The sequence below is a fragment of the Zootoca vivipara genome, chromosome 4 (genome assembly GCF_965207765.1).
Source record: "Zootoca vivipara chromosome 4, rZooViv2.hap1.1, whole genome shotgun sequence".
Classification (NCBI taxonomy): domain Eukaryota; kingdom Metazoa; phylum Chordata; class Lepidosauria; order Squamata; family Lacertidae; genus Zootoca; species Zootoca vivipara.
In genome coordinates, this window is record NC_142587.1 from 64,258,291 (window position 1) to 64,280,672 (window position 22,382).

General features: G+C 40.1%; 1 protein-coding gene across 1 annotated transcript; it reads left to right on the forward strand.

Moving 5' to 3' along the window:
• The first annotated feature begins 260 nt into the window (after positions 1–260).
• GABRR3 (gamma-aminobutyric acid type A receptor subunit rho3) lies at positions 261–22,107 on the forward strand. The gene is made up of 9 exons (XM_035115568.3): positions 261–445; positions 6,070–6,182; positions 9,151–9,218; positions 9,803–10,026; positions 11,715–11,797; positions 13,210–13,350; positions 15,519–15,671; positions 18,487–18,683; positions 21,295–22,107. Exons 1-9 carry the CDS (start codon positions 315–317, stop codon positions 21,598–21,600), a joined length of 1,416 nt encoding a protein of 471 aa, XP_034971459.1. The 5' UTR covers positions 261–314; the 3' UTR covers positions 21,601–22,107.
• The last annotated feature ends 275 nt before the right edge of the window (positions 22,108–22,382 follow it).

Here is a 22,382-nt window from a genome sequence, read left to right on the forward strand (position 1 = left end):
CGAAAGAATGGATGAAAATGGGAATAAGTTAAATATATTGTTTTGCTTAATAGAGTCCTAAAGGGAAAACTGCAGCATCTGGATAGCAATACCATAAGATGTGGTATGATGCGGATTTTAAGGATTTTTAAAATTTCAAGAATAAGTGGATACTTCGAAGAAGAATGAAAACCGGGATGTTTTTGCCTCTCCTATATTGCAGTGCCTCATATTATTTGCATCCTCTTCATCATATGTTGTTTCTTAATAACTGGAGAATGAAAGCTTACTAATGTGGGCTGATTGAATTGGTTTTACTTCTGTGACTTGAAGACATGATCCTTGCAATAAAACTGTTGCTCCTCACCTGTATATGGCCTACTTCTCTTTTAATCAGTCACAGTGATCATCATCATCATTACCACCACCACCATCCTCAAAGGTCATTCATGAAAAGACATAACAGGTGAGCAAAATGGTCACTGGGCATCATGGCTGCTGTTCTGTTTATGTACACACTCTATGTCTGCCGCCATCCCAAAGATGACTTGCTCCTGGTTTGATCAGAAGGACTGTTCTTGTGTGCATCCAGGAACAGAAACAGAACAATGCATTCATATAAACTAAGCTAGTAAAATTTCCTTTTCTACATTTCATATATGTATATTGTGCATGGTCCTATATATAGCATATAGTGATTTATATGTTTACTATACAATAATTATTAGGTGCAAAAATACAGTAATGGAAAGTAGAGACGTAAAATGCTAAAACGCTAAGGTGATTGTTTATAAAAAGCTTATTTTTTTTCTGCATGATGTATTTAGTTCTAAGACAGTGCTATATATAATTTTTGTATTATATTTGTTTCCCTAAATGTCAGTGGTAGTAGATATTTGTTTCTAAAAACAAAGGAAGTACAGTATTTAATTAGGATTTTTTTAAATCAGTCTCAAATCTGATTTTAATCACGTTACAGGAGCCTTTCATTTGGAATATAGTTAACTGTGTTTTAATACGTGGAATTATTTTATCAGCATCTCTAATTCCCAGCCTTTAAGCTAGTTAATATATTTTATTCAGTTTCTAGTTGAATTCCTGATCTTAGACTTTTGCTGTACATTGCAGTTTTAGAACACAGTATCCAGGAAAAAGAGAGCAAATCCTAGTCACAAGAAATTCAGGTTGGGAGCTGTATGCTTTGTGCAGGAACAACAAAATCTAGAGCTTTTCGATGATGTTTCCAACAGATTGTGCTCATAAACCACTATGGAGAGTCAACAATTTTCAGAAGTAGGTTGTTATATATAGCTTGCTTCCTTTTCTCTTCCTGAAGCATCGGCTTCCAAAGCCTGCTGCAGGTGGGAGAACAGATAAATACTTATCACCTGGGGAGAGGGAAATGAGGGAGGAGACAATCACCTCATTGTTTGTTAGTCAGAGGGAGGCTTTATGCATGTGGCACTAGACATGTATACTTTGACTCCCCCCCCCCCCAGCCCCTTGTCTGAAAGGGAAGAAAATCTTTAAGTAAATGCAAGTAGAGATTACATAACAATGGATGTATTTATGAAAATTCAGGGGCTTGTCATGATCCCTGAGGTGAAGAGTTTAGTTCTAGACCCAAAGGTTACTGCTATTTAATGTATTTTGTGAAATGAATCTTGGATTTTTTTTTTACCAGTGGAGAAGATACTAGGTTAAAAGGCAGGCCAGTGCCAGGTTTAACTTTGGACCAAGCTAGACCTGATGACAAATGCACCTTTTGCATGTGTACATTAAAAATGCAAATAGCATCATTGCTGGACACAGCTTGACAAACCCTATGTAGTCTTATTTAGGGATATATTTCCCACCATAATTATTTGGTGTAGGATCTTATAACTGTGCCTATCCTTTGCCATCCTTTTGTCATCAGCATACCTGGTCATCTAAAATGAGATACAGAAAACATCTGGCACAAAACATCTTGAAACAGGGTATAATGTGGGACACCACACCTTTTACGAACAACAAACTAAAGGCATGCATTGTGGAGTAGAGTTATCCACTGGCCGAGATGGAAGTCATTGGAAGCCCTGGAAATGTAGTGGAGTTAGTGTTTGTCCAATGGTATATTGTGGAGTTGGTAATGGTTATTTCACAAAGCTGGAATATTTTGAAATAAGGCAAACTTTTTGACATTTAGGGACCACCCTAGAACAGGTGTGATAATCTGATATTTCTGGAGGGAAAGCATCTAGGGTGGGGAGACCAGGGCATCCTTTTGAAGAGTGCTTTGTGTGGAAGACTAACTCAGGGGTTGAATATCTGCTTTGCATGCAGAAGATCTAAAGTTCAATCCCTGCCACCACCACCCCCAGTTAAAATTATTAGGTAGCCAATAATAATAATAATAATAATAATAATAATAATAATAATAATAATAATTATTATTTATACCCCACCCATATGGCCGGGTCTCCCCAGCCACTCTGGGCGGCTTCCAACAAAAGAATAAAGCACAATAATCTATCAAACATTAAAAGCCTCCCTGAACAGGGCTGCCTTCAGATGTCTTCTAAAAGTCTGGTAGTTGTTTTCCTTTTTGACATCTGTTGGGGGGGGGCGTTCTACAGGGTAGGTGCCACCACCGAGAAGGCCCTCTGCCTAGTTCCCTGCAACTTGGCTTCTCACAACGAGGGAACCGCCAGAAGGTCCTCGGTGCTGGAGCTCAGTGTCCGGGCAGAATGATGGAGGTGGAGACGCTCCTTCAGGTATACTGGACCGAGGCCATTTAGGGCTTTAAAGGTCAGCACCAACACTTTGAATTGTGCTCGGAAACGTACTGGGAGCCAATGTAGATCTTTCAAGACCGGTGTTACGTGGTCTCGGCGGTTGCTCCCAGTCACCAGTCTAGCTGCCGCATTCTGGATTAGTTGTAGTTTCCGAGTCACCTTCAAAGGTAGCCCCATGTAGAGCGCATTGCAGTAGTCCAAGCGGGAGATAACTAGTGACAAGAGCGATCTCCTCCTGAACCCTTAAGTGCTGTTATCAGTCCAAGTATATAATACTGGGCTAACTCAACAAGTAGTCTCTTCTGATGCAAGACATCTTCCTGTGTTCCTGCTAACCCATAAAATTATAAGTGAAGTCAGCATTTTTCCATGATCCTATTTAGGGAGCAATCCTAACCTCCCTGAGTGAGCAACTGAGGGGCTGCTGGATGTTGCAGACCTCCTCCTTGTTTCACAGAGGTCATAGACAGAGGAAGTCTGTTGTTGGAGGTTTCCTTAGTGCAGTAGCAGAAAGCGCAGCCAAGATTTCTCTTTCACGCTCTGTGTTCCAATTTGTGCTATGAGAATAGAAAGGGCATGTTGGGGTGGATAGGAGGCCTTAGATCAATAGGATCCAAAGCCCTCCTGTTCTCCTGACACATGCATCAAAAGGGGAAAAACTGTAGCCTTAAAAACCAATGGGACCAATGAGAGGGATATATCTCTAGCTCTAGCTCTAGCTCTCTATCTATCTATCTATCATCTATCTATCTATCTATCTATCTATCTATCATCTATCTATCTATCTATCTATCTATCATCTATCTGAGGATAGGTTAGAAGGTGCCCCTATCTTTAATTTGGCAGGGATTAAGAAGTGGTAGTCCCCCCCACCTCTCTGCCCCTATAGGAATGCTCTGCCCATCATATTAATTTCAGACACAGCTGTGAGTTTAAAACCAAAATGCTAATTCAAAGTACGGCTGCAGGGCAACATGGTGGCATCCCTGAAGCCCATTGACTGCTGTGTGTATATATGGGTTACTCAATATTTCCTAGAACTTCCAGTGGTGAACTCAAGCTCTCAGATCATTTACAATTTTTCTCTGAAAGAGCCACAGCAGTCTTGATTACGTAAGCCAAATGCTCCGCTTAACTCAGGATTTGCAGAGTAAGTTGGAGCCATAATAAAGAAATCAATTTCTAAGTACTCATTATATTAACATTCAGTTACGTGCGACCAGGAATGACCTTTTTTTTGTTGAGCATGTGACTCTAAAAGGCTCTCATGTGACATAGCTAGCACCGGAGATTTGGGATATAGAATCCAAGTGATCAAATTGATATGCCCTAAGGGCAGAATCCTCTAGCGATGTCTCTGTGACTGTGTTCCAGTTAAATTACAGAAAAGATGGACAAGCTAGGAAATACACAAGTGACAGGAAAGTGGAGGTAGTAATTTAGAGGCTCTTCCAAGGGCTTTTCCAGACACACTGATGTCCAGTTGATATTATTTTGTGTGAAAGATCCAGAAACCTGTCCTTTGCCATGATTGGCCCAACCATAGAGGTGAACTAGGCAACTGCCTTGAGTGCCAGCATTTCAGGGTGCCTGTTTCAGTAATGCTGATTGTCCTGGGGAAAGAGCTACTGCCAAATCTTTTTGTCCATTCTCTAGGAGGTGACATTGCCTGCATTCCATGGGGTTTGACTAAGGGGTTTCTGATCACCATTGGTGATGAATTCACAGATGTTAAAAATGAATGTGAGAAAACAAAGCTGCTTTCCTTAATGTGCTGCTGTTATACGGCTTAGCATACAGGAAGAAACAAGGGGGGTATATTTTATTTTGCCCAGGCCAGCAAGAAACTCTGACTTGGCTCTGGCATTCCATTAAAGGAGTACAGTACTTCTGATGTACCTGAGACCTTGAGCAACCACTGGCAGAATAGATAATATTCGTCCTGATGGACAAAAGGTGCTTTCAGAAAGGAGCGCATATATATATATATATATATATATATATATATATATATATATATATATGAGAAAAGGCAATAATAGCCAGCCATGCTTAAAGGCAAACAGAGAATAATAGATAGATAGATAAATAAATAAATAAATAAATATAAATAGATAAATAAATAAACCTAATGCACAATCAACCTGTATATACAGGTGTAATACCACATTCAAAACCTCCTGCCTTGGGCTATGTGCAAGTAGAGAAGATGCAACTTTCCCCAAGGCAGCTTTGCAGGATGGGGCAGCACTGTCAGCAGCCAAATTTGTGGGCATGTCCCATTTGATCTGGAGCTTCTGGCATTACCAGAGCAGTGTATGAAGTAGCCACACTGCCTTGGAGTGTCTCCCATGCTGTTGAAGTAATGTTCAGAATGATCCCTTGGAGTGGATGAAATTGATGAATACTGCATCCAATGAATAGGAATTTGGTCCACATTTTTTGGTTGGGGTGGGGCAGTGCAGGGAGTTGAATTACTGTCCCTCTTCAACACGGTACAGTCATAGAAGGAAGAACCACACTGCAGTTTGCCTGTTCGGCCTCCTTCCCTCCCTCCCTCTCTCTCACACAAAACTTCTACAGCAGCCACTTCCCTGTGCTGCTATCTGAAACACTTGACAGTGAATTATTGAGAAAAGTATGCATATGTTGCTTGACTCCCCCTAAAATCAGTAGATAAGGGTTGCCACCCTTCCCCTCTCGAATTTGAGCATTGTAATAACAACAGCTGCATGTGGGCGGTGGATCACATAGGTTTTCCCCACCTACGGTTGTTGTATGTCTGAGAAAACCTGGATATATCCTCCTTTGGGGGGGCCAACATGCACAGCTGGGTGGGTTTTTACATTTTAAAGGAAAATTCTGGGTTTGGAGTGGGTGGGTTTTGAGCTCAGGCGGCTTGGGTTGCTCTGCATGCCATGGCCATCCCCAGCCCAAACCAAGGAAAGAGATGCGATGACACACCTCTTTTCCTGGCTCGGGCTGGCAGCAGCGCGTGGTCCTCTTTTTTGCTCTTCAAGATATGGCAACCCTAAATTATCACCTCACTGGCTCTGCCCATACCTTCTTGAAATTCATTGTTCTAGCAGCCATTTGGAAGGTAAGGCAGGTTGTTATTTTAAACGGACCTGTTTATATTATTCTATTGCTCTGTGGTTATAGTATGGTGCACTCTGATTTAATTGTTCTGCTTTTAGTGATACTCAGTTTTAATTGTTGATTTTTAAAAACAGCAACTCCTATATAGATCACCCTCAGAAACCTCTGGCAACATGTGGCGGGGTATACATTTAATTATCTATTGTTAATGCAGCAAACGAGAAATTAAGACGAGGAAAATCGACAGCACCAAAGTACGGCCCATGAAATCTGAGCAGCTTCTCCGTATAGAGGACCATGATTTTGCAATGAGACCTGGCTTTGGAGGTAAGTAAATTTGCTTTTTCATACTTGTTAATTGTTTTTTCTCATGCAGCAAACCGCTTGAGCCTGGGCCAAAGAGGTCATTTAAAAAGAGAATGGTATGTTTAACTCTATTTCTTCTTCCCCAAGGTTCAAAAAATGAAAAGAACATAGGATAAAACACTACTTGGTATTTAATTTCTAGCACTAGCAAATCTTCCAAAAGAATACTTTGCTAAAGTAAGGACTGCCAAGTATCTTTTGATTCCTGTTTTACACCTACCATGGAACCTGCGTGTTTTACCTAAGGATAGATAGACCTGGGTAACAGCCATGGGGAATTCAGCCACTGTTACCTTTATTGTTCTCTGCAGGTGTTGTTCTCTGTAGCTAATACCTGTACCTACATAGCACTCAAAAGAGCCACATTTGAATGTCTGCTATCTCCTCTCCAATTCCATGTTACTCCAAGACTTCAACTAACATCTGCCCCCAATTTCCTGGTTTACCATCTAGCCTGAATTGAAGAGTTCTGGCAAACTCAAAAGGTTGCATTTTGCGATATTTTACCAATAATAAGGCCTACTTATTATCAGCCCTGTTCAGGGAGGCTTTTAATGTTTAATAGATTACTGGGTTTTATCTTTCTGTTGGAAGCCGCCCAGAGTGGCTGGGGAAACCCAGCCAGATGGGCGGGGTATAAATAATAAATTATTATTATTATATTACTTTACAGGGCTATTGTAACAATGTGGGTAACATGTTGCAGGGTAAAGTGCTGCTGTTCAGACTTTCAGCAGTTCAGCCAAGTCTTTATCCATAGTATTACATTTCATACCCCACATCCATCATCTGTGTCCACCAATCCTTGGATGAAGGATGGCATATAAAATAAATAAATAAATAAATAAATAAATAGTCAGACTGTGCTGAATTCTCCTCCCCCATGCGTTTTTTCTGTATATATTTTCTGCAAAACTTTATACACAAAACCTCAACGCAGTTTACAAAAAGATAAAACAATGAAATCAAGGAAACTTCACAACCATACTTTAAAACATACAATAGTTAAAATACTAAAACAGATTAAAATTACCTCAACTTTCTAAGCATCTGGGTAGACATGTCTAAACCAGAATGTTTTAGCAGGCGCTGAAAAGAATACAGTGAAGGTGCCTCCTCAATCTCAATAGGCAGGGAGTTTCAAAGTGCAGGTGCTGCCACACCAAACCATCAAGTCCTTACAAATGTGGAATGGGTATTATGCGGCACATGCAGTGGTGCCAATTCTGCTGATCTAGGCAGTCGAGTGGACACATGTGGGGATTGAACTTGGCCCAGTAGCAAATCGGCAACCAGCGTAGACCTCTGAGCACAGGTGTTATATGCTGACAAGGCCTCACTCCTGTCAACAATCATGCTGCAACATTTTGTACTAACAGCAGCTTCTAGATCAAGCATGAGGGAAGCCCCCACACAGAGTGCATTACAGTAATCTAGTCTTAAAGTAACCAACACATGAATTACTATTCCAAGGCTTTCCTGGTCTTTCCACATTTATTCAGGCTTGATTTCCTAGAATTTTTTAAAAATGAAAAGCCAAAGTTCAAGGAAATGCCTGTTTATTTATAGAGTGCCATCAGCACACATGGCATTTACTGGAGTGCAAGAGGGCGGGTTCCTGCCCTGAGGAGTTTACATTCTAAAATTTGACATGGGGAACATGGTATCTTGATCCCATTAGCTGACAATAGCTGCAGAAGTGAAATGATGGTGTACTTGCATAAACACAACTATTGTGGCATCCTGAACCCCACACAGGCATTTGATGATTTTTTTAAAGATATACTGCAAGGACAGAAACTGATGTAGTAAACAATTTTATGTTTAGCGTTTTCATTTAAAAGGCAATCAAAATACTCAGAGGGTTGTAGCAATTCCCCTAGAAGGAAAGGTGACAACATTTAGACTTTTTAGTTAGGAAAAGAAGGCAAGTAAGAGGGGAAATGAAGAAATTTATAAAATTATGTATGGCATGAAAAAAGAGAAGGGTTTTTTGTTTTGTTTTTCACTTCACATAATAGCATTAGAATCTAAGGTCATGCAAGGAAGCTGAATGGGAGGAGAGACAGGACTCATGAAATGATGCTATTTCTTCATAGTCACAGCTCATTGCACAACTTCTGTAATTCACAGCGATGGGTTGTGGTGATAGCCACCAGCTTAAATGGCTGTTAAAGAGGACTGGACAAATTTATGGCAAATAAGGCTGCTAGACATCGTGGCTGCTATTTTCAGGACCAGAGGTCGTATGACTTTAAATACCAATTGCTGGGGAGCCTAAGTGGAAGCAGGCTATAGCAGTCAATGGGAACAGAAGGCTGGACCAGACTGGACAGGTCTTTGGTCTGATCCAGGCATAGCTGCCAAGTTATCCCTTTTTTAAAGGGATTTTCCCTTATGCTGAATAGGCTTCCTCGCGAGAAAAGGGAAAACTTGGCAACTATGGATCCAGCAACACTCTTAAGTGCTTCTTTCTGCATCCTGTGGCAGAAAAATCTATGACCCCCCTCCCCTGTTTTCAGGTTTTGAGAGAAAATTCAGGGTTTTGATTTGTGGATTGTAGAAGACCATATGTACTCTGAAACAATGGAGAAATCTGAAGCAATGCCAAAACCTTTTTAAACTAAGTGGTTAAACTTTTCTGAATGGCTTTTAGTTCTGATTTCCTCTAAACCACCACTTTCTGAGCAGGTTTTGTTAACAAAAGAAATATATGTGTTTCCACATACCTTCTAGTTTGGTCTTTAATGACAATCTTGCTGTAAGAGTGTTTCACAAGGTACATACCCATTTTTCATTATTTAAAGCAGTTTTTTAATTAAAAAATCCACATACATCCATTTCATGATTGATACTTCTCTTTTCTTTCTTTTTGAAGGTTCTCTTAAACTCTCTGATCATCACATTTATTCTCTTTGTTATGTTCAAGGGTCACCCATACCAGTGGGCATTGATGTGCAAGTGGAGAGTATTGACAGCATTTCAGAAGTTGACATGGTAAGCTTTTCATTATTTCGCTACAGCAGTACTAGTATCCAGAAGTTTGACAAAAATGACTAGAAATCAGATGTCTCTTCTATTCTGCAGCCCCACTCTCTTCTATTCTGCACACCCTCTTTTCTGCCTTAACTCCTCTTTTGTGCAACCATCATTTGCACACAGATTATCCCCTTACCAATTGCTTCTCCTTCTCTCAAGTTTTCTTGCCCACTGTCACCGGAGCCCTAAAACTGTTTCACACATGCATACACATCTACCTTCCTCCCTACCTCCCATATTCCCTATCATTCCTCCAAATACTACCTCCCACTCAATTCCACATGCCTCCGCCCCAATTCCTCCCTTCTCTTTCCACCCCACTCAGCATCAGAGAACTAAAACTGTCCCCCACACAGAGACCTTTCTCCCACATGACATTTCCTACAGACATGAGTCCCCTCCTTTTTCTTCCTTCTCCATCCTCCTTCCCCTGCTCCTGCCTTTAGAATCTTCGGAAATAGCCCATGAAAGCAGTGTTATGGCAGACTACATACAATGTGGTTTATTGTTTATATAATCCTCTTTATTTTCTTTATATAAAGGACTTCACAATGACTTTATACCTCAGACATTACTGGAAAGATGAGAGGCTGTCATTTCCCAGTACCAGAAACAGAAGCATGACTTTTGATGGGAGACTAATAAAAAAGATCTGGGTACCTGATATATTTTTTGTCCACTCCAAAAGATCTTTCATCCATGACACAACTATGGAGAATGTTATGTTACGTGTCTACCCAGATGGAAATGTGCTCTTTAGCTTACGGTAAGCACAGTGCTCTCTTTATCTTCCAGTCGCAGGAAACAAACACGAAGGTGAGAAGATACACTAGCTCAGGGATAGTCAGTGTGTTGCCCCCCAGATGTTGCTAGACTATAACTGCCATCTTCCCTATTTGCGATGCTGGCTGGGACTGGTGGGAGCTGCAGTCCAGCAGCATCTGGAGGCCATGGTGCAGACTACCTTTGCGGTAGCTCATTGTGAACCTTGCAGAAATTGTAGGCATTGAAGGTTTATTCACACGGCACTTAGAGCCCATGGCATAGTTTGGTCATCAGCTGTGTGCTGAGTTTCAGCTTTATGGCCACAGGTTCAGAAACATGGGTGGCTGTCTTCTCCCACTTTAGTTCTTCCAGTCACAGATGCTCTTCAGCTGCCTCTGCCCTCTGAGGTAAAGTGGTAGCAATCAGGAAGAGCCTTTTTAGTGGTGTCCCCCCCCCTATCTGTGGAATACCCTCACCAGGAAAGCTTGCCTGGTGCTCACTTTGATGTCATTTCAGTAGCAGGGAATTTAAAAAAAATATTTTCCCCAGGTTCCCCCCCCCAACTTTTAAACTGTTGAGAATTAAACTGCTTGTTCTGCTCTGCTGAGTTATTAGTTGCCATTTTCTGCTGCTATTTTAAATGGTTATGTAATTATTTATTATTGCATTATTACAATGTATTTTTATTATATTTTTATTTCATAAGACATATTGTTCAGTATTATCCAAGCTGGTGCTCTCCAGGTGTTTTGGACTACAACTCCTATCAATCCTAGCCAGCATGGCCAATGGTTAGATATGGAGTAATCCAAAACATCTCAAATACACCAGTTTGGGAAGGCTGATTAGTGGCTGCTAAGTATATCATCTGGAAGCCATGTGGTTCGAATCTCACCTCAGACCCTCCCACCCTGCCGATTACGGATAAGAATACTCATTTACTGTACAGTATTATTGTAAATGTTACTGAGATAATGTGTTTTGAACACTCCCAAGTGCTATATAAATGCTAAGCAGGATGCTGTTGCTGCTATGTGATATAAGAAAGCAATATATTTCACATAAGTTTGAATGTAATTGGTCCAATATCCCTGGAGGTTACCTGGTAATTAAGTCCTCTTGAGCTCCAGGCTTTGTACGCCCAAGGAAGGATTAAAAAAGGCTTCTTGGTTAGGCTTGGTATTTGCATGAACAACTGACCTGGCTCTTGTGAGGGCTTGCATGTCTGTTCACTGGATTTTAATTTCAGGATGTAGTCCCAGATACTTTTCTCCTGCTTTTTACTCTGCTCATTCTGTAAGGCTGCCCAGCCTGAAGACGGCACCAAATGGAAACCATTCTGTCTAGTATGAAAATTGGATAATATAAATTAAGCACCAGGTATATGGTCCAATTCAGTGAATTATTCCACCACAGCTGCACTTTGGGATGCTCAGGTGATGGAAAGATTAAGACTACTAAAATGATGTACATAGACAAATGTACAGTAAGCCTGCAATTTACATGCATTTAACTTGTGTGCATTCAGCTTTACATGTGTGGCAAAAAAAAACCATTAAAAAAATTAAAAACATAAGACTCCCCACTGGAATCCCTCATTCATTGACTTAAGGCTCTCATACATAATGAAAATGTTGATGTGAACAGTAAAGCCTGTCCCTTTGTTTTGCTTTATTGCTTTTCTGACAGAATAACAGTTTCTGCCATGTGCTTCATGGACTTCAGTAGGTTCCCACTTGACACTCAGAACTGCTCTCTAGAACTGGAAAGCTGTAAGTCTGGCTCAGCTATGGTATTGTATGTTCTACATGTGTGTGTTTTTAAATAGGATTTATTAGAAGTACCTTACCTATACTGTATTTTAAATGCATTTGGTGTCTCAAGGACTTGGGGTGTGTGTCTTCAAATACTCTTGGGAACTGGATTAGTAAAAAAAGCAATGAATATTTATAAAAGGAGGCAGACACTCCCCCTCCATAAGCAAAGAGGGAACTGTATTGGAAACCTCTGTCATTTCATATGTCTGATTTAGCTTAGGTGTAATTTTGTATACCTTATTTGCTATGTAGTAAATGGCTGCGGTCTGTTTGAGGACTGTGGTAGCATAGAAGAGGAGGGCGATGAATGGTGATTTTAATGAAGCACAAAGGTTTCTGGAGGAGAAAGTCAGAATCTGTCATGCCATAGAATCCCTCTCTCGCAGGACATATTTTTCCTGGCCATCAAAGGTGGCACACCAGGCCATGTTAAAGCATGAGCAAGCCTTGTCCTGTTACTCCACCAAGTTTCTTAAATTAAAAAGAACCATCCTATGACAGTGACAGGTTCAAGGCGAGGTTGACAAGGATAGAAAAGGGTCAGGAAACCATGTCTTGTGAGGAGTAGTTGAAATAGCTCAATAGGCATAGCTGGGAGAAGATGAGATTAACAGGAGTTTGATAGCAACAGGCAAGTTTCTGCCATACAGAAGATGGAGCAGACTTGTTCTCTTTTGCTGCAGAGAGAGGAACAAGAACCAATGGGTGGAAATTGCAGGGATGCAGATTTCACGTAAACGTTAGGGAAAAGTTCATAGAATCATAGAGTTGGAAGAGACCACAAGGGTCATCCAGTCCAACCCCCTGTCAAGCAGGAAACACCATCAAAGCATTCCTGACATATGGCTGTCAAGCCTCTGCTTAAAGACCTCCAAAGAAGGAGACTCCACCACACTCCTTGGCAGCAGATTCCACTGCCGAACAGCTCCTAATAGTTAAAGCTGTTCAGTGGTGAAACAGATTGCCTTGGGATGTGGTGGGCTTACTGTAGATCAGGCATCCCCAAACTGCGGCCCTCCAGATGTTTTGGCCTACAACTCCCATGATCCCTAGCTAACAGGACCAGTGGTTGGGGAAGATGGGAATTGTAGTCCAAAACATCTGGAGGGCCGAAGTTTGGGGGTGCCTGCTGTAGATGGTTGGAAATCAAATTGATTATAATCCCCTCGCTTACCTTGCCCACTGTTATGGGCTTCATATGAAAGGAATGAGTCAAGCAGCCAAGCTGTCTTCCTGTTCAGAGTCTGGTGTTTTCAAATGCTATCTAGGTAATATAATGCAATGTGAGTTAAGGTGTAAAAATCAAGAGGCAAAAGAGTCACAGGCAAGTGATAGTCTGTTAAGTTTATTTATCTATTTTCCCACAGATGCCTACAATGAAGAAGACTTGATGCTGTATTGGAAGCACGGCAATGAATCTCTTAGCACAGATGAGCACATTTCCCTTTCCCAGTTCTTCATTGAAGAATTCAGTGCTTCTAGTGGGCTAGCATTCTATAGCAGTACAGGTATAGCGCCTGACAGACAGTAATAGATTTTCTTGTTCTATCTAAATTCCTTTTGATCTTAGCAAAGAATAGCAGTCAGTGGAACGACTGTTACGAAGGAAACCAGTTCAAAAGATTTTTTCCTCCTCCGCAGTTCATGTATCTATATTTTCATTTTCCTATTAATTTTTCTATGTGACCCATGCATTTTTTTGGTATATCTAAGAGACCTAGAGCCATTTCAGGATTCATACTGAATTTTGATTTTGTTTCATCCACCCCCACTGTGCATGGTATGTATAGAAAATTAGAGGAGAACTGTAAAAGGAACTGAAAATAATTGAAATTTTAATGCCTCTGTATCACAATAAATTACATAGGGGAAAGGAGCATTAAGAAGTATGTTAGTCTGAAATTAATTGTCTCACAAATTTTAGAACTTTATATACAAAGGCTAGAATTGAAAGTGTTATTATGTTCATGCTTCAGGTCAATGAACAGCGGAACCACATTGCATATTGCAAACTGATTGTGGAATTACTCCATTTCAAATGGGATTTGCAGTGCAGTTGGAAGAGAGGGTACTTATGTTTGAAAAACACAAGTCTAACAATACAATCCTATGCATGTTTGCTTAGAAAGAAGTCTTACTATATTCAGTGGAGCTTGCTCCCAAGGACCTGTGAGTAGAATTGTAGGCCAATTCACACATTGTTCACACAGCCAATTAACTCATAGGGATTAAGAAAGTGAAGAACCGTGATCCAACTTCTACTTAGTTTAAAAATCCTTGACTACCTGCCAGTAAATTGTGGTAGATCAATATAAAATATTTTATACACAGAACAATTTCCTCAAACTTTTATATACAACTAATTTAATTGTACAGTACTTTTGCCGTATTGGCTGCAGTAATAGAGGAACAGCTTTGACTTAATATTGATAGTGTAACTCCCCCCCCCCTCGAAAAGTTCAATATCGAAAATCAGGTGACAATGCTTGTGATCTGAATGATTAAAAGTAGAAAAGACAGTGATTTAGGCTGCAATCCTATACCTACGTATTGGAAGTCAGACCCATTGAACTCCATGGGGCATACCTCTGAACAGACATGTACAGAACTGCACTATATTTGCCATTAAAGTTAGCCACTATGATTGCATATTTTAAAATCTCACTTAACTTTTCCAAGTTGGAAATATGTGGAAGACATACCGTACCTTTAGAGCACAATCCAAACTCCCAATCTATTGGGCAAAGGTTTGGATGAGACTTGAGAGCTCCCTCTGCTCAGCCCAGAACAGTCCAGAATCATGCATCACTCTGCTGGGGATGAGCTCCCTGTTCATCGAAAGCCCCAAAGTCTTACAGGGAGGGACTGAGCCAACCTGTGGTCTGTTGGATCCTGAGCCAACTCCATTGCAATCACTTGACAGCACAGAGCTTAATTCAGGTATAATTGCTATGCCAGCTGCAGGGTGGTGGGACCTGGAGCAAACTTTTGCCTGCCCCTGCTTTCCACCCCAGCTAGCATGAGCACTGGGGCTGCAGATACAGATTCTGATTGCTCTGCCAAGTAGGATTATTAGAGTAGAATTTCTACTACAATATACTGTAATGCAATGTGATTTTCATTATAAAAACAGGCTTTTATTTTTGAAGCTATGTATTTCTTCCTTTAACAGCATGTGTGCTGTTCCTGCAGAATTATGCTGATGATTCACTAGATGGCACTGTCTCCTGTGCGGTGCTGCTGATTAGTTGGATGCTTGGTTTAACAGCAAAAAAGTGAAGCTAATGAAGAAACAAGAACAAATATAACCTGAGAATTTATTATTATGAAATATCCCTGAAGCATTTTCATAATGGTAGTACTAATCATGCAAGACATGGTCAAATTCCTTGTGGATTAACTGCAATTCTGCTGTTAGCCTGTACTTGTATAGCATATTTTTTAAATTCCCGTCAATTAGTGGTGATTTTGTTCTTCCAAAGCCATTACTTTAACAAAGGAACTGGTTATAGATTCTACCCCACATACACAGGATCCCAGGTTTGGAAAGGACCCACTTATAACACTATTTAAATAAGTAAAGGAGGTGGTAAATGTATGTATATTAATAAGTCACAATTCATTGGAGGGAGAACAGAATGTGGATGTTAAGGAATATATTTACATATTTCAACAGGTTGGTACAACAGACTCTTCATAAACTTTGCCCTGAGGAGACATATTTTCTTTTTTGTACTACAATCCTATTTTCCATCTATGCTGATGGTGATGCTGTCATGGGTCTCATTTTGGATCGACCGAAGAGCTGTTCCTGCAAGGGTATCACTAGGTAAGCTCTCATCTGAATATATTTAGGGTATGGTGGAAAACACATTGTAGCAATTGGGTTGTGTTGGCTTTATAGGTAGCTCACAGAAGTATATAATCATTATCTTACTCTTCCTACATTAACACTTATTTCATTTCTAGTAGAAGGAATTTAAGTGCTCTTTGCCTATTTTGCTATACCCAAAGTTGTTCATTAATCAGAAAGAGCTGTGAGATGCAGCAGTGTGAGAGGAAAGGTAGGCGGGGAACCGTCTGGAGAGTTAATTAACTCAACTCAGCATTTCTTGCGAAATCATCTGTCCTGGAGGGAGATTTCACTTTTGCTTTGAGTGAAAGAAATGGCTGACCTGGGCAATAAACCCAGACTTATTAGCTTAGTCATAAGTGACAGAGTGGCAGAAAATATGTTTTTTTACTACTTTGTACTATGTACAAGTTGCAGGCATTTTCTATGTATGTGAGGTGGTACAATGTACTGATGTTTGTGCTCACATGCATCTCAGTACGTACTGTCAAGTCCCAGTAACTAGGAACCTCATGGTTGGTGAGCTGAGTCTGTGTGTGCTCTAACTCTGAAGCCTTGGTGACAGAAGGGAAGAGCAATGTGCAGCATCAGCCCTGATGGCAGGCGAAACAGAAAGCCTCTCAATTGGCCAAATCTGGTATACCGTACTTTTCCGTCTACAAGACCCACCCATGTATAAGACTACCCCTATGTTGGGGAACTATAATTTAAGAAAATGGGGGGATATGGCTATATTCCCAGAGTTGTTGAGCTTTTTTGAGTGGAGGAGAAAGCCTCTCAATTGGCCAAATCTAGTATACCGTACTTTTCCGTCTATAAGACGCACCCATGTATAAGACTACCCCTATGTTGGGGAACTATAATTTAAGAAAATGGGGGGATATGGCTATATTCCCAGAGTTGTTGAGCTTTTTTGAGTGGAGGATTGCGCAGAGTTTCTGGGCTTTTTTTTGGGGGGGGGGATGCAGAAAATCACAAACCCTAAAGACAAGAGCTCAGAATCGCTCGCGTGGCAGAAGCCGACAAGCGCCTGCCTGTTTGCAAACACAAGCCGGAAACCAAACACCCAATTGCTCTAGCGGCAACCAGTCCAAGGCAGCCCTTGACGCAGCCAACAATCACGCACCAAATCGCCACTTACAAGCTGTAGCTCGTGGCTGCAACCAATCACCTGGTCCCCTTGTATTAGACAAGCCCCGTTTTTAAACATTACAGTATTTTGGAGTTAAAAACCCTTGTCTAATACACAGAAAAGTACGGTAAATACTACATGTCTGGAAGCGAACAACTTTCTACTATCTGAAAACTGAGAGTCAGGTAATTAATCTGGGCAACATGGTTTCAGATGCCAACAAAACCTTACATTATGAGGCAAACCTTTACCTTTACTTAGTCAACACATTAAATGTGTGATCATATTTGCATATATCATTATTTTAAAAAGCAGCTGGTGGGAGGGGGACATGAACCTGGACTGTGGAGTGGTAGCACCTGCCTGGAGCTACCATCTGCCCTCAAAGGGAACTGCTCATATAGCATCTTCCCTTGTGGGTCAAACAGCTTAGAGGGATTGTCATTGAGAAAAACGATGCAGGGGAAGGGTTAACTCCCACATGTACACCATTTGGTGGACATCTCCCTAGAGCGTATGAAATTCAGCAGTCCTTTTAAATTTTTAAAAGAAAGACCTAATATAAAAGGATACATTTTAGGAACCCAACAAATAATATATGTTTTCTACTTAAATTATTCATCATGCCACTACATAGGAACCATGCTACTTAACCCCTTTCTCCCCTGCCGCCCCTTCAAAGGTCAATGTGGCTAATGTTGAAAAGCATGTTCTTTAATGGGTATTAATACCCTGTTCTGAGAACCACTGTTTCACCATATCTTCACCTAGAATCAGGCCATATTTAATTGCTAGAGATTTAAAAGGGAATGGTTGATTTCTCATTACTCATTCTAACTAACAGAGCGGTATTCCAAGAAACTGAATTTGTGGTGTCTTGCTTCTTACTTAAGGGATACTCTTGAGGGCCATAGGTTAAAAAAAAAAAGCCCCAGACATACAGAGTTTGTTAAAATATCCATTAAAGAACTATGCTTTTAAAGTAGAAAAACAACTTCTTTAAAATTAATATTTTATTATTATAAAACAAAGGCATAACAGAGTTAGGACATACACAGGAAAGTAAATGTGTAAAACTAACAGTAATTATATTAAATAGGTAGTAAAGAAAATCCATGTTGAGTTTTATCGGTTGCAGTAAGATTCCTCCAAATAGTAGGGATATTTTTGTTCTAAAAGGTGACAAGAAGACTGATAAGAAAATGTAAGCCAGAATAGTCTTGACATCATATTTGCCTGGGATTTGCAGCTTGGCTGAAAACCTGGCCCTTCTACACTGGAAATATGAGGCTTCCTTGACCCTGCATGTTGCTCCTCTGAGAAAAATGGAGCTTGGAAACATCTTTCAAGGAGAAAGATAGGTGCAACTCTAATGTTTTCTGTAAAAGAGCACAAGGCTTGGGAAACACATTGTCCTCACTAACCTTGTGTTGCCAGTGAACCTTGTATGTGGGTTGAAATCTGGTACCACCACCACAAATCCCGGGTACTCAATTCAGTTATTTGTCATGTGATATTTATATACGGTATGCCATGTGCTGGTAGAGGAAGGAAGTTAGGGGGCACCAACAATTTGTACACACATTATTACTGCATATTTTTGCAAAATGCTAGACCTTATTGATGCTGTCCCTTCATCTTTTCTCTCTCTCCTGGCAGGTATAACTACTGTGCTGACAATGTCAACCATAATCACAGGAGTAAGTGCCTCAATGCCTCAGGTGTCTTATATCAAAGCTGTGGATGTATACTTATGGATCAGCTTTCTCTTTGTCTTCCTGTCTGTCATTGAATATGCAGCTGTAAATTATCTCACAACAGTGGAAGAAAGAAAACAGCTAAAAAGGAGAGGAAAGGTATACACTTGTTTGTGTTCTTTCTAGTCACAGAAAACACTATTGTTTGTGATGTCTGTGCTGTGATTTGTGTTTCACAGTCCTTAGGCATTTGGGAAGCCTGTTAAAATGGTGTCTGTTCTTGCATTGTGTTCTAGAACTCCATTATTTCACCAAGCCTTAACCAAGGATTGCCTGCTTCTCAAACTCCAGTATTACAGTTAAACTCTTTTCTTTGTTAACTTCTGTAGTCTAACCTTCAGCCAGATGGTGCTAAGGTCAGCTAACAACAAAAATAAAAGAAAATGTCATAATAAATATATTTATAAATGTATAAATAAATATTTCCAAATAAAATAAAATTACAATACTTAAAATATATATAAAACCAAGGCAGGAAGAACATCATTACAGTCAATAAAAACCACAAGTTAAAAACATCAGTTCAGTTTATGGACCTATTTAAATAAAATGTAATTGACTGCTGATGGAATCTGGTCTCAAGTTGTGTTGAACAGTGTAGATCATAGCTAGAACTTTCAGTTATGCTTGAAAATGGATTGGGCCAGTGAAACTGTTTTAAGTCCGGTTGCAGCATTCTGAAGCAGTTCAAGTTTCCACTCTTCAAAGGCATGTATATGTAGAGCATGTTGTTGTTGTTGTTTAGTCGTTTAGTCGTGTCCGACTCTTCGTGACCCCATGGACCATAGCACGCCAGGCACTCCTGTCTTGCACTGCCTCCCGCAGTTTGGTCAAACTCATGTTCGTAGCTTCGAGAACACTGTCCAACCATCTTGTCCTCTGTCGTAGAGCATGTTACAATATTCCAAACAAGATGTAACTAAGGCATCTGTTACCATGCATGCACTTGGCGGCAAAAAAAGGGCATCCAGTTCAGGGCTAAAGCCAGGATTTACACTGCAAATCTAAGTATCAAAGAAGAGTGGAACCCACTCTAAGGTAGACGGAACCCCATTTCTTAATCTGCCTTTTAACACCAAAGGCTAATAGCTAAGGGATCACATAACAATCTCCAACAGCACTTTCTGAACCTGTCAGTCCAAGAAGATTCAGAATCACCATAATACTGTGCTTCTAAGTCCTACCCCATCCAAGAAGGAACTGAACCACTGTAAAACTGCCTCTGAATCCTGTCCCATCCCAGCAGTCCAACATGAAAGCTGCAGTAGAAATATATTAAAAAATAAAGAAATAAAATTGTCCAGTAGCACCTTAGAGACCAACTAAGTTTGTTCTTGGCATGAGCTCGTATCTGAAGTGTGCATGCACACGAAAGCTCATACCAAGAACAAACTTAGTTGGTGTCTAAGGTGCTACTGGACAATTTTTTAATATATATTTCTAATGCGTCAGACCAACAATGGCTACCTACCTGAATGAAAGTTGCAGATAAGTCTAGCTGAACCAACTAATTTGTGTGGGTTAAAAGAAAAACTGATTATTTTGTGGTGGGGGAAGACTTGTACGTATCATGGACTGTATACAGTTAAGTCAAACTTGGAGTAGACTCAATGAGTTTTAAGTCACTGATTTCAATGAATACGATTTAAATACCACCCTGTTCTTTTCTTTCTAACTGTTACAGGTTAGGCTGACAAGATAGATCATGTTTATTTATTTTATTTTATTTATTAATTTCTATACCACTTTATATTTTTAATAAAAATATCAAAGCGGTTTACAGCATATTAAATCAATAAATCAATAAAACATTAGCCGGGCAATGTTCCTCCGGCTGCATGAGGAGCCTCTTCCAGTAAGGCTGGTGAGTCTGGCCAGGTGGAAAGGGCCTTGTGGGGAGTGGCCTTCATACCTCACAGCAAATATGAATGTGATATATATACCATTGGTAAATAACTTTTGTTTTCACAAATCTTCTGTAGAGTTTATTTAAAAAGGTAACTATGGATCCTAGTTCTAGTTACAGGTAGGTAGCCGTGTTGGTCTGAGTCGAAGCAAAAATAAAAAAATTCCTTCAGTAGCACCTTAAAGACCAACTAAGTTTATATTTTGGCATGAGCTTTCGTGTGCATGCACACTTCTTCAGATACACTGTGTATCTGAAGAAGTGTGCATGCACACGAAAGCTCATACCAAAATATAAACTTAGTTGGTCTTTAAGGTGCTACTGAAGGAATTTTTTTATTTATGGATCCTAGGTTGTTGTCATAAGAGACACATGGTTCCTGTATCTGTATCAGTTACCTGTATCAGTTCAGGTATCTGAAGAAGTGCACATGCACATGAAAGCTCATACCAATAACAAACTTATTTGGTCTCTAAGGTGCTACTGGAAGGAATTTTTAATTTTGTTTTGACTACGTCAGACCAACATGGCTACCTACCTGTAACTAGTTCCTGTATCTGTAATTTTAATACAAAACTTTATGTTAGAATCTCAATTGATTTTTTTAAAAAAACTCTTCCACTTTTCTGTCCTACATGAACGACATTCATATTGTTAGACAACAAAGCACTCATTGGTGTCACTTGTGAAAACATCCTTGTTGCTGGCAGTCTTCTGTTAAAACTGTTTCCTGTATGTGGGATTAAAAAAAGCACTTGTTCTTCAGTCATTTTATTTAACCAGTAATTGGCCCTTTTTTCCTAGGCTGCTGGATTGTATAATATTGATGCAGTGCAAGCAATGGCCTTTGATGGCTGCTATCACGACACAGACACCACCGACATTGACCTGACCACCTTTTCAGTCCCTTCCGAAGAAAGTTCAACACGAGGGCAAGCACCCAGCACCCCCACTCTAGATGCAGCTCGCATCAAGAGGAAGAGATCATTGAAAGGGAATGTGGGCAGGATTATTTTGCAGAACAATCATGCCATCGACACATACTCCAGGGTTATATTTCCTACTGTATATATTGTATTCAACTTTTTTTACTGGGGTTTGTATATATGAATGATTATAACTGATATATTTTTCATATGAGCACACCAGAAATGCATAGTAAAATACACATGCCATGATCTGTGTAAGAAGATATGCTTTAGAGTTTGAACAAGAGAGTCTGGTACCCAAATAACAGGTTTTTCTCCCTGCTTGCAAAATCTATTATCTGAAATGGAAGTCCCAATGGCTCTGAGTTTGTTATGCACTCTGGGTTATTATTCCTAAATGATGAAAAGTGGTTTTAACCTAGTTTGTATGACAGCAGTGTAAAATACCTATTTCTGCTATGTGATGCACAGGATTTGTAGCTATGCAGCTTCCCACAATGCAGCCATCTAGCTTACAGAACTATTTTAAAGCTGCCAAGAGGGGATAGATCTACATCATACAACACCTAAATCTTCCCTCCTCTTCTGACATGGCCCACCACTCCCACCTATCATCCAGACTAGTGTTATACACTCAGTGCTAGGATCTTTCTCCAAATGATTTCACTGTCACATTGCTTCTTGCTTACTTAAAAATATATAAAGCTCAGTAGCCTTCATTCTTGGATTATTGAAGACTGATGCCAGTTAGCAAGCTGACTAGGAGCAAAATTAGACCTTGTGCTGGAGAACCTAACCACAGACTGCCTGGATAGAATACCAGACAGCTGGTATTCTATCCAGCCATTGGAAGACGCACATTGTGGAATAACCACAGATAATCAGTTTTAATTGAAGGCTCACAACAGGAAACAATGGTAGAAATCTCTGAAACAGTAACTAGTATAAATGCTATTCTGCTCA